The sequence below is a fragment of the Thunnus maccoyii genome, chromosome 6 (assembly GCF_910596095.1).
Source record: "Thunnus maccoyii chromosome 6, fThuMac1.1, whole genome shotgun sequence".
Classification (NCBI taxonomy): Eukaryota; Metazoa; Chordata; class Actinopteri; order Scombriformes; family Scombridae; genus Thunnus; species Thunnus maccoyii.
The window spans coordinates 3,378,184-3,390,373 of NC_056538.1; the positions used below are offsets into that span (position 1 = coordinate 3,378,184).

Below are 12,190 nucleotides of genomic sequence, written 5' to 3' on the forward strand. Positions count from 1 at the left end.
GCAAAATCAAGCCATAGGCATTAACTATTAAAAGTAAGTTATTTTCTACTAACAAACCATAGTAATTACTTCAGAGACATTTTTATTTAAATATGTTCATTTCCAGATAAGTGTTTTTTTTTTTTTTTACATTTACACTATACACATGCATCTGCATCAGGGATCAGGTCATTATTCAACAGGGTAAATGAGTAGACTAAGATTCATGAGAATTCTCAAAAATAGTATATAAAAATCATACAGGGATCTCAAGCCAAGTAACAGACTGTATTCGCAGAGTCAAACATGAACATGATCATTCCTACAACATTGTACAATATGTTTTTCAACCAATCCTTGCTACAAATTCCTGTTAGAAATTGCACTTTACTCCATTAAAAATACATCATTTAACAATATTTTACAAAGATTGAAACATCGGTCATTTTTCTCTTGCAGAGAATATGTATCATCTGAATCATACTCTTGTCTGTCATGTTTGGAAACCACCAGAGGCAAAAGAGGGAACGGCCATGTTCTGCAAACTGTCCTCAACTTAATGAGGATTCCATTCTACCTATAAAGTTAAAAGGATTTGTGATTACTTGACATAAAACATCTTTTTGTTGTGTCTTCATTTTAGACTCCAATCATGTAATCATTCCTAGCTGCACCATTTTAAGTTGGTGGGGGGACCCCCATCTCAAAGACAATTAAAGTCACCGTAGTAGTGCAAAAATATTTTCTCAGAAAGTCCATGCAGAGTGTATTTACTCACAAATGAGCCTTGTGCATACATCAGTAATGTAAAACTGCAGCTGCAGCATGGAGGGACAATGGCTTGTATAAGGAAAATGCCTAAGAAACCTCTTCAATCAGCCTCAACAAAACAGAACAAACAAGATAAAACAAGGTGGCAGGATGGACTGGTGATACAAGACAGTCCTCTGTCTGGAGGGACCAACATACTTGTGGTGGAGTGTTCTTCTTAATCTAATAGCTTATGGTCAAACACAGATAAAATGACATCACTGATATATCCAGCGCAGCCACAATGGAAGTCTGGCTGCACAAAAATAAAATCACACACATTAATTGTAAACATCAGGTTTTGTGTCGGTCCCTCATTACCGAGGGAAGTCTTTGTTTCAGAGCCACCGGACATCCAGAAAATGCAGAGGGAGAAATCCATCTTTGTTGAGACAAACATACCAAACCTCTGCAATAGCACAGCAGGAGGCTGTTGAAAGGCATTCTTGGAAACATAGAAGATCACTACCTGATGTATGAATGAGTGGAGCTGGCTCATGGGAAGCAAAAACACATAAAAACTTTTACAAGAATGTAAGGTGATTGAGGGAGAGGATTTATGCCTTATGATGCATCATGCAATTGAAACTTAACACCTTCCATCATTTTAAACTTCACAGGGGCAGATGCATTATGTCAAATGTGTACTCTCAAAGGAAAAAAATGCTACCATCACTTATTACATATTAGGGATGCAAATTTCAAGCAGTTTCCTTAATCGAGGGTCGGCTGTGTTAAAAATCGATTATCGGTTAATCATTAAGAATTTATGAAATACGCTGGATGTTTTTCCATTATAAAATCATGTTAACCACTGACATGGCTTATGTTTGACACAGAATCAGAGTAGGCTACATTAGTAATTAGTTCAAAGAACAGATAAAGTAAACACCAAGTTACTTGAATGATAAATTAAATAACACAAAATAACTTAATTTAAAATGACAGAGCTCCACTCTGGTCTGTCGCTGTCTATTCCACAACTGGCCTGACAAAATCCAAAATATTAAACACAGCAAACAGTTGCACAACTTCCAGCTTCATTAGGACATAACTAAATCAGACTAGATGTGTTGGACATATCTAACAATTATTAACATTTAACCTTCAATAGTAAATAACCAGTAACTATCGTATAAATGTTAAACAGGTTACCCCAAGACAGACTTTGGTCTGACTGGTTTTATATCAAATAATCTGCTGACCTGCTCTACATGATGGAGTGATGTGTGTTGTTCACTGTAGATAACATTAGTCTGGCTGCTGGAAACAGCTGCGACAGATACTGTCACTCCAACTTTATAACTTTATCAGTCCATGGTCACCAAACACACCTGTAACCCAACCATATTATTAAGGCATACACCTAGTGGTGCAGCCGCATACTCCAGCAAATCTACAGTATGGTTTCTGACAGTTACGCAGCACGTCCCTCGTCTTCTGTATTGTTGGTCAATATATATATATATATTTTTATCGGTTAAATTATTAACGGCAATTAATCGATAATCGATTAATCATTGACATCCCTATACATCAATATACACGATGTAGTAGCTTACTGATTTGTGATGTAGCAGCACCTTCAGTTTATATTCAAGACAAATCTCCAGTGATTAAATACGATGAAGAATAAGAGTGTACATGCAAAGCTATGTGGACAGAGTGAGGAGGGTCCAGAGATGAAAGCTGTGATGGAGCTCATCTAAAAAGGAAATTTCATGTTTTATCATCGTACAATAAAAGACTGTATAAAAAATATATATTTGTTTTAAATGAACAGCTTCACTTACTTCTAAGTACTCAACTATAAAATGCATAATATTTACATCAGCATCATTAGTCATTATTCATTTTTTTACAACTGTTACCAGAAAGAGGTGAAGTAAGACCAAGATTAAATCAGTGTTTCAGGATGGAATTTTGAAACATAGACACAAAGATGTCCCCCCGAAAAAGTTTTGAAATGAGAAGTGTACTGGTACTGTGTAAGAAGACTTTCCACAACCTCTGGTGCGAGGCTGGCTGTGCGCTGTGAGAATGTGCAGGAGTATTGTAAAGTAACATAAGGAACAGACGACAGACACCCACAGAAACGCCACTAGAGACATGGTTGACAATGGGAGGCAACATGTTGATGTGTTCATTTGTGTGTGTGTGTGTGTGTGTGTGTGTGTGTGTGTGTTTCAGCACACACACACTGTGGTCTTGTTATGCTGCTGTAGAATTGGGGAGACGTTGGTAGACTCCTTCTGTTTCTTCTCTGCGTTGTGTTGGACCAGCGGAGGCCTGTCTGCAGTCCTGCGCCGGGCTTTCTTAGCCGACTGGCCTGATGATGGTGATGATGATGCATCAATAGTTCTTTTGCTGTTGGGTGTCCTGCTGCCAACTGTCCTATCGGTCGGACTTGACTGACTGGCCATTTCAGCGCTACCATTTGGACACAGTGGAGTCAGAGCAAACGGGTCAGACAGATTCATGTGGTACAGGCTGTTGCTGCCTGATAGTCCGTCCCGTCGCTCAAGGGTAGGAAGGAGGTCACAAACGGCCGAGGGAGAGTCTTCCTCTGGAGGCCGCTGCAGAACATAAAGCAGATTGTTAAAAAACAGTGAAGACAAAGTGCTCTTCCTATACATATAGAAATGTTAAAATTTCATGCCCGCCTGCCCTCACCTGTAGGAGAGGAGTGTCAGCGCGGGATTCGGACGTGGGAGGACACTGGGACACCTTGGCTAAGTCAAGCAGCACCTCCTCATGGTGCAGGGTGTCCTGGGGGGTCCCAGGCTCCTGTAGGGCGATCACGATGGCGCTGGTGTTGTCAGCACGCAACATCCGCTGGCGCCACCTCAGCAGAGCATGGCTGACCAGCTGCCGGGCACTCGACACCCCACATGGTGCCTGCAGCATTGGAGGCTGTTATTACACTGACAAGCTCTGCCTTTTGATCACATTTGCTTCTCTAACTTTTAGTCTACAACTGATCAAAAATGTGCTGGGAGGAGAGGAAGCTATCCATGCAAAATGATCCAGAATGATCATAGCTACAGAGAAATAAGTCTCCACTCACCATTGCCTCATCGTTGTTCTGACACATGGAGATGGCCTCTTGAGGTGGCACCATGTTCCACAGACCATCACTGCCCAGGATGATGTAGCGGTGTTTTCTGGGGTCAAGGGTCACCACGCTGGTGTCTGGTTCTGGAGACACCACAAACTCCCCACTGTAGAAGTCATAGCTCCATAGGTCACCTGTTGCACAGAAGTATAGCTTAGCTGAAGACACCACTAGAAAAACACTCTCCACAATGACTGGCTGGGTGGGGTCCAATTGTTTTAATAAAACTTGATATAACCCACACTATCTTTTGCTTATCTGAAAATTCTTTCTCACTGAATTTGGCAAAGGTTCATTTGAATAAAACACAAAAGGGCATTCCATGACCTGGACAAAGAAAACTTTTTTTTATTTTGTGTAATTTTTGCCTTTATTGGATGGCCGATAGTATAGAGTTAGACAGGAAATGAAGGGAGAGAGAGGGGGGTATGACATGTAACAAAGATTCCTTGCCAGACTCAATGGATGTTGTGGTTGTATGTTATGTGCCTTAACCATTTGTCTACCAGAACATCTGAAAAAGCTCAGTTTTGTATGAAAAGAGGTGGGCAACTTTTTTGCTTTGCTTTGCTTTTAAATTAACTCAGTAAACAGGCAGAGTCTGTTATTCTGAATTTATACCTACCATCACCAAAACCGCTCAGTTTGTGACAATAGAGTGAGTAACTAAGAAAGCAAACCTTATCACTCAACTGCAAAAACTGAGGTTCTAACATTTGTCAGATGTCAATCAAACACAGTCTGTAAATGCCCACACAGTCCTGAGAAAAGATTTAAGTATGCAGTACTCCACTTAACATATGTTTGTGAGAGACAAAAGCACCTACATAACTTTGCAACCAAAAGTAACACTCCGAAGATCTAAAACTATGACATTATTGTGTCATGTCTTTATTACTCATAGCATCACCTATCCCATCATCATCAAAACTAGTGAGTTCTGTTCAGTCACAGCTGACTTTTTCCCAAACATATGATGTTGGTTGCTTTTCCTACCCAGAGCTCGGGCTACTGCCAAGAATGGTATCTGGTCGATGACAGTGCTCCTACGGACAGGTCCATTGTGGCTCAGTCTTGGCCTTTTCCAAACGACCCGGTTAACTCCAGACTTCTTGATCACACTATTAGCAGACAGAGAATGGTAGAGGAGAGGAGAAGCTGCTACTTAGTTCAAGGAAAGTTTCCAATTTCAAAAAGTTTTAGATATCAAGAGTGTGTTGCAACTCACTGGGTTGCAAATGAAATCCATGGTCCATCCAACCAAAAATTTAGACATTTCCCCCCAAAAATAATGTACATAAAATAATACAATGTTGTGCCAATACATTGAGTAGATGTTGAGACAGAGAAGTGAAAACTTGACCACTAAGGGAAAAGTTACCAAAGTCATTAGGATTTATCCTTTGGACACCACAGATATCAGTAACAAATTTAACAGCAATCCATCCAATTCTTGTGAAGACATTTCACCAAAAGCCAAAAATGTCCACCCTCTGGTGACGCTAAGGGGAAAAAGTGTGTGGATCACCAAAGCCAGTAGGCTTCATCCTCTGGGGACTAGAGGGTGACATGGGGATGGATTTTCAAATACTCCTATCCCATCCCAATCCCATGACAGAGTAAAACAAAAAAAATTCCTGTCACATCCCAATCCCGGAGGAATGACTCCCATCCCATCCCGTTCCCGCAGGAATCCCGCAGGAATCCCCAAAAAATGCCAGCCTCTAGCTGCAACCAACCAGCAATCAGCCACCAGAGTAGACAGGAGAGAACAAAAAAAGAATAAAAAAGACAACAGAGCGACTAGCATTATGTTCAAAATAAAGAAAAGCGTTTATTCAATTCAATTCAATTTTTATTTATATAGAGCCAAATCACAACAAAAGTCGTCTCAGGGCACTTTTCAGATAGAGCAAGCAGGTCTAGACTGTACTCTTTAATTTACAGAGACCCAACATTCCCCCACGAGCAAGCGCTTGGCAACAGCAGCGAGGAAAAACTGCCCTTTAACGGGAAGAAACCTCAAGCAGAACACGGCTCTAGGTGGGCGGCCATCTGCCTTGACCGGTTGGGTTGAGAGAGAATTTATTCATATTAGAACTGCATATTTATATGTAAAATTGACCTATTATTATGATGATTGATGATGGTTCCCATCCTGCCCGCTCCTGTTGACTTTCTTTCCTGTCTCATCCCAGTCATGTGATGAATGGTGAAATTGACTCACATCCCACGGGAATCCCACAGGAATCAATGTCAGTCAGTCTGGACCACTTTGGTCCAGACTGACTGACATTGCAAACCTGCCCTTGCTGAGAAAGAGTGGAGTAGTCTACTATGTTTTGCTGTCATTTATGGTCACCATCGCACTAGTTTCTCTCCTCTTCTCATTCTCAACGAGGATGGGGCTGAGCCCTCCGTGTCTGTGCTGCACACACAGTGGAGCAGGGGACAGACAGTGAACCAGATGAAGTACTCGAGTTGATGACAGCTACAAATATTACGTTACTGTAATAAAAACTTCATGAGTAAAAAGCCAATAAGAGTAATTCATTAATGTAATCCCCTCCCCCCACATCCCCCGATATCATTGTCCATTGCGACTGTCCACAGCGGCCTGTGAAGCAGGATTCTGGTTTAGCAAGGTAACTTCAGGTTTAACCCTGGGTTTTCTGGGTTACAACAGTGTCACTTCTTACTGGGGTACATCTACATGTTAATTTATGCTGAACAGCTAAACTGTTCCAAAGCAGATTAACTTCAGAGGATCGGATCACAACCTGTCAACACTCTGACCACTGACCAATCAGATCACTGGGAAAAAAAAGGAGTCATCATTCCTACAGGATCCTGACATGGACAGAAGTCCTGAGTTTACAATAAAGTGACTAGTAAAAAGAGCAATATATATTTTTATGGGTAAGTAGAAACATTTTATTGTTGCAGGCTTTCTATTTCCACTATTGTTTTAAAATAGATCTTCTAACAAACAGAGAGATCGTTTACGACACTAAACACATAATGATGATTTTAGCTGCATTTTAATTGTGCAAAGTTGATTTTATCCCCGGAGTGACAGCTGACAGTGTGGATGATTTTACACTCTGACTGTCACTGCTGCTCAGAATAACATGAGACAACTGTGTGATGATAACTGGAAATAAAAATGAAAGATTGTCTTTTATTAGAGAAATAATCCACATCATTATAAATGCCACATTCCAGTCAGATAGACCTCATCAGTCATGAACTACTTTTACACCCTTTGTTTCGGTAGCAGAAACAGTCCGGCATTACTTTTAAGTTTTTTTTTTTATGTGAGAGGGGAATTAGACTTTCTGCCTGAGCAAACTAATGCAGGGTTGCAAACTGTTAAGACTATCCTGATGTTATCTGTAGTGATCTGTCTCAGGGCTAACGGGAAAACAATGACAAGAGTGTACATCCCCGTCAATGTTATTTATGAAAGATTGTGGCGTAGGCTGTAACCATATCGCTGTCATCCCTGTCTCACAGAGTTGTTTTTTTCCAGATGCCCAAAGTCATCTAACCTCAGTTCCCAAGTGAAGACCCATTAGAGGCAGTGAATCACACCAGTGGCAGAGGGCGGAGGACAGGATGAATGACTGATACTGACTGAGGCGTTCTTCATTCTTTCTACTTCAATCAGCATTTTAATGTCAAGAATATTATTCATTTTATTGACATTTTTAGATTTGTTTTTAGATTTGTTTAACAGTACTTTATTTAACTTTATTATAATAGTACTTTATTCAACTCCATTATAACAGTACTTTTTCAACTTCATTGTAACAGCAGTTTACTTAGTAGTTTAGTATTTTAGTAGTTTACAGTAGTTTAGAGAAGATTTGAAAATACTGACACATATATATATTGTGTATTGCAATACAGCCTAAAAATATTGCAAAATTATTTACAGGCCCAGCCCCACAGCAATGTTGTGTAATTTTGATTAGTACTCAGCAGCTAACTTGCTCAGACCATGAAGCTGTGGTGGCCCGCTAGGCAGTGTGTGTTAAGTCAAGCCAAGGCTAATACATCCATTCTGGTCCACAGATAATGTTACACTTCGCATTACTGTAATAATAGTATTAATGATGCTACTGTAGCTCTGTTGCAATTCCAGTATGAATATGAATACTGTCAACAGCAATCAGTGTCTCCTGTTGCAGTCATATAATCTCGCATTGTATCCCGGCCGGAAAGTCACAACCAGTTCTGGAGTGGGGCATGGGGAGCAGCAGCTCATTTGCATAGATACAGAGACAGCCCATGGAGAACAGGGCTGAAACAGAGGGATATAGAGGCATGCTAGAATGTATAATCAGTGGTATTTTCAGCAAAACACTTCTGACATTTTTTGGGGACCTCAGAGACCAATATCAACTTGTTGAAAAGGAGTATGATATGTCACCTTTAACTTATTATTATTATTATTATTATTATTATTATTATTATTATTGTCACAACCAATAATAGAAAAATTGACTCAATAGTTTGATTCAATGTGAGCCATTTAACAAAAATCCACCTGAAGAGTTATAATTCTGTGTTCCGAGCAATGATGTGCAGACAGGGTTACAAAAACACTCTTTCCAATCTGGGAAGAAGGCTATGTCAGATAACACTATTGAAGGTAATAATATATTTAAATAAAATAAAGAGGCAGGGTGTCTTGTGGGTTAAGCCTTACCTCCCTCCCAGACCTTCAATACGCTCCCTCTCTCTGGGTAGTTCAGGTTTGTGGTCTTGTGTGACTTCCACAGCTCTGATGAAGGGGATTGTGGGGTCATCCTGAACCCCTAGAACCACTGCTGAGTCCCCAACATGGGCAACATACATGCGGTTTCCTCGGATGACCACTACACTGGCTGTGGTGCCCGATGTGCTAGGCAGACCTGTAAGTGTCTTTGGCCATTCAGCTGAAATGATGAGAGAGAGACAATGAGCATATTTATGAATTTATAACCACTTCTTGCCTATTCCACTGAAGTACATGTTTATAACAGTACAGCAAAATAATCTCTCAAAAGGGACAGGCAGATAGAAGCTCTTATTTTGTGTTTGCTTTGTGCTACTCTTAATCACACCATCTTTGACGTACGGAGCTACTTATTGACCATAGTGTGATGAGAATACAGTTACCTAAAGGTCAGCTCAATGGATTCAGTGTCTATCTGTCCTGGAGCAAATCTTTCCAATGTAATCAAAGTCAGACATGCGCTTTACAACTACTGTGTAGATACCATTTGTGACCAGCTGTTAAACAGCTGACATGCCCAGGCATATCCAGGCAGATACCAGAACAGGCTGCTGGCCGGTTTCTTTATAGCATAGCATAGCATAACATAGCACCAATACACACATTTTAATAGGTTTTGTGAAGGGTTATATAGGTGATTTCAATGTAACAAAGTGATACCCAGAAAATGATAAAATACTGACTACTTTTCAGAGAATACCTTGCGAACATACCCCTGATTGGGTAACCGGTTAAGCGTGTCTGCGGGAGCAGGCTTTGTTTGGAGTGAATCCGGCTAATGCTCACTTCGTTAGCTCTGCTACTTTTGATTTATATTCTGTATTCAAATAGAGAAACTGTTAAACAGCATGCTAATGCTTTTTGGTTGTCGTTTTGCCTGTTTACATGGCACAAAGAAGGTGACTTTATTCAGTCCGCAGAATAAAGAAGTAAATTTGGTTTCATATGAACCATTCAAGCGCCCCCGTCGATGAGTGAGTGGAAACTGTTCAGGGTGTAGGCCATGAACTACAGTCTGTGGTTTTGGGGGAGTGAAGTTTGGCGTGCTGTTCGTGATATTCAGGGGGAGCGGCACAAATGTAGTGGAAACCCTTAACGTCAACTGATAACGTCAAATGTCATAACGTAAGCTGTGTTGGTAAACTTACGTAGCTTCTTCCACATAGCGTGATGGCAGGCTACAAATCCTTTGCGTATAGCAGAGCAGACCTCCCGGTCACAGTCCGACCAGAACCCCCGCTGCTTCTTCACGAACTCCCACAAATACTCTCGTGCAAACTGCGCAGCCTCGCGACCCCCGTGACCGTCAAACACTGCGAAGAAAGCCACGGAACGGCGGGAATGGCTCGCGGCGCTCGATGGAGCTCGCGGCGGGCTCTGACCTCCCGGTAAAGACGTTTCTTCTGATGAAAAGTGGTCCTCCGTTCGCACAGGTTCACAGGACGCATCTAAAACCCGCGGAGACCTCGTGGGTTCACCAGCCCGGTCCGAGTTGACCGTACACTCCCCCCCGCTGCTCTCTCCTGGCTCCCCCGTCGTCGGCTCATCTTCTCCCGGCTCGGGCTCAACTATGACCTCGGTCACATCTTCCATGTATTTCCTGCCTCCTTGGTCGGTAAACACGCTCACTCGAATCAATAATGCGTTCTCCATGGCTCCAGAAACGAGTCGCTGTCCAATCTTTTCGGTAATGTTAGCATATAAAATGGCAAGAGAGTACAGTTTAATGCACCGCTCCGTCCTGCCTTTGTTTATGTTCGAGCGTAGTAGGCATGCTCAAACGTGTTGACGTCACAACCGGTCTTCTTCGAGCACGTCAGTCGTAACAGAGACAGTGCATCTGGTGCCCTCTAGAGGTTGGACCTCTGAAAAAAGGACAATGAGAGTAAATTTGATGCTGTTCACATCCATTTTGGGTGAAGCTTAGCGAAAAGGTCTCGAGTTCATTCTGATTGTTACATTTACACTTGGAGACTGTTGTTTCCTAACAAGATGACCAAATAACTGTCAGTGCCAATAAAACAGGCCATCATGAGGCTGAACTGTCAAAATAAATCAATCAAAGACACAGCCAAAATGTACAGTCTTAACTGTACAATCAACTGTTTCATACACTGTTGAGAAGATAAAATGCACTGGTGAGCTTTTGCAAAACGGTGGACCACAGAAGACCACTATAGTGGATAACAGAAGAATAGTTGGAATGATAAAGAAAAGACATGAAGAAAATTGTGTGGATGTGTCAAGGACTACTGTTGAAAGAACTGCAACAAACAGTGTTAACTGGTGATGTCGCTGATGTACAGGGGCACCAGAAGTACACAAAAACATAATGGACTAAGAATGCATCATAGCTCATTGGACAATATTTAGTCTGTAAACAGAGAAATTATTCTTAACATACAGTATCAGTCAAAAGTTTGAACACACCATCCCAGAATGAGAAGGTGTGTACAAACATTTGACTGGTACTGTACATCCAAAAGCAACCAATGAGTTCTTTAGGGCCAACTAAAGGCAAAACTTCCAAAAACAGTTATGATTTGATTTGATTTGTGTTTGGTTCCTAAAAATTAGACTTAAGATTTAATATACAGAAATGATTTTGGTTCCTATATAGTTTTCTATGTGGATGGAAACACAGCATTTTAGCCATTTTTACACATAAACTCACAATTGTTGGAAGACAAAGAACTGGACAATTTAACATTCATTCAAATTGAATTCCTTGTAAATCCAGTTGCATGTATGTCTATATGTATGTTTTATGTGCTAAAGGGGGGCATTTTGCAGGACCTAGCGGTACCTCAGGAAGTCCCTGAGGGTCATTAAGGACCCATCAGTTCCACACAATGGCCTGTTCTCCCTGTTGCCCTCAGGGAGGAGGTACAGGAGTCTCAAAACACACACCAGCAGACTGAGGAACAGTTTTTCCTCTCAGGCCATAAGACTACAAAATAAATAACACACACACAAAAAGGGCAGTCAAACCTCTGGACAATATTGCAGACCAGTGATTCTATATGCAACCTTTTTGTGCCTTTCCAACCTTTTGTGCAATAACTGCCATCTGTATAATAACTTTCTATAGGGTTTAAATTAACTGATTATGTCTTTGTGTTTACATTTTCTAAAAAATATATGTTTTTCAAATGCCCACTTCATTAGGTACACCTGTGCAATCTATTGCAATCCAATACCACAGCTCTGTCATAAATTCTGCATTTATGAAGCTTATACATTTTTAGTTTTTGTCGACATTTTCAGAAAGGTAATAATTCTAATTTATGTTTATTATTGAGGTCGTAGTGAGTGGTTTTGGTGTACTGGGGTGCAATATATTGAAAGGTGTTCCTAATATTTTGCCCCCCTCATGTATGTTAATGGAATGGACAAAATATTAGGAACACCATTTAATGTAATGCACCCCAGTACACCAAAACCACTCACTACGACCTTAATAATAAACATAAATTAGAATTATTACCTTTCTGACAATGTCA

General features: G+C 40.9%; 1 protein-coding gene across 1 annotated transcript; it reads right to left on the bottom strand.

Annotated features, from left to right (window-relative positions):
- Nucleotides 1-65: 65 nt before the first annotated feature.
- On the bottom strand, nucleotides 66-11,912 carry ppm1da (protein phosphatase, Mg2+/Mn2+ dependent, 1Da). The gene is made up of 6 exons (XM_042415139.1): nucleotides 9,836-11,912; nucleotides 8,619-8,847; nucleotides 4,901-5,025; nucleotides 3,857-4,038; nucleotides 3,463-3,687; nucleotides 66-3,365 (listed from the first exon to the last, which is right to left on the bottom strand). Exons 1-6 carry the CDS (start codon nucleotides 10,338-10,340, stop codon nucleotides 2,976-2,978), a joined length of 1,656 nt encoding a protein of 551 aa, XP_042271073.1. The 5' UTR covers nucleotides 10,341-11,912; the 3' UTR covers nucleotides 66-2,975.
- Between the last annotated feature and the right edge of the window lie 278 nt (nucleotides 11,913-12,190).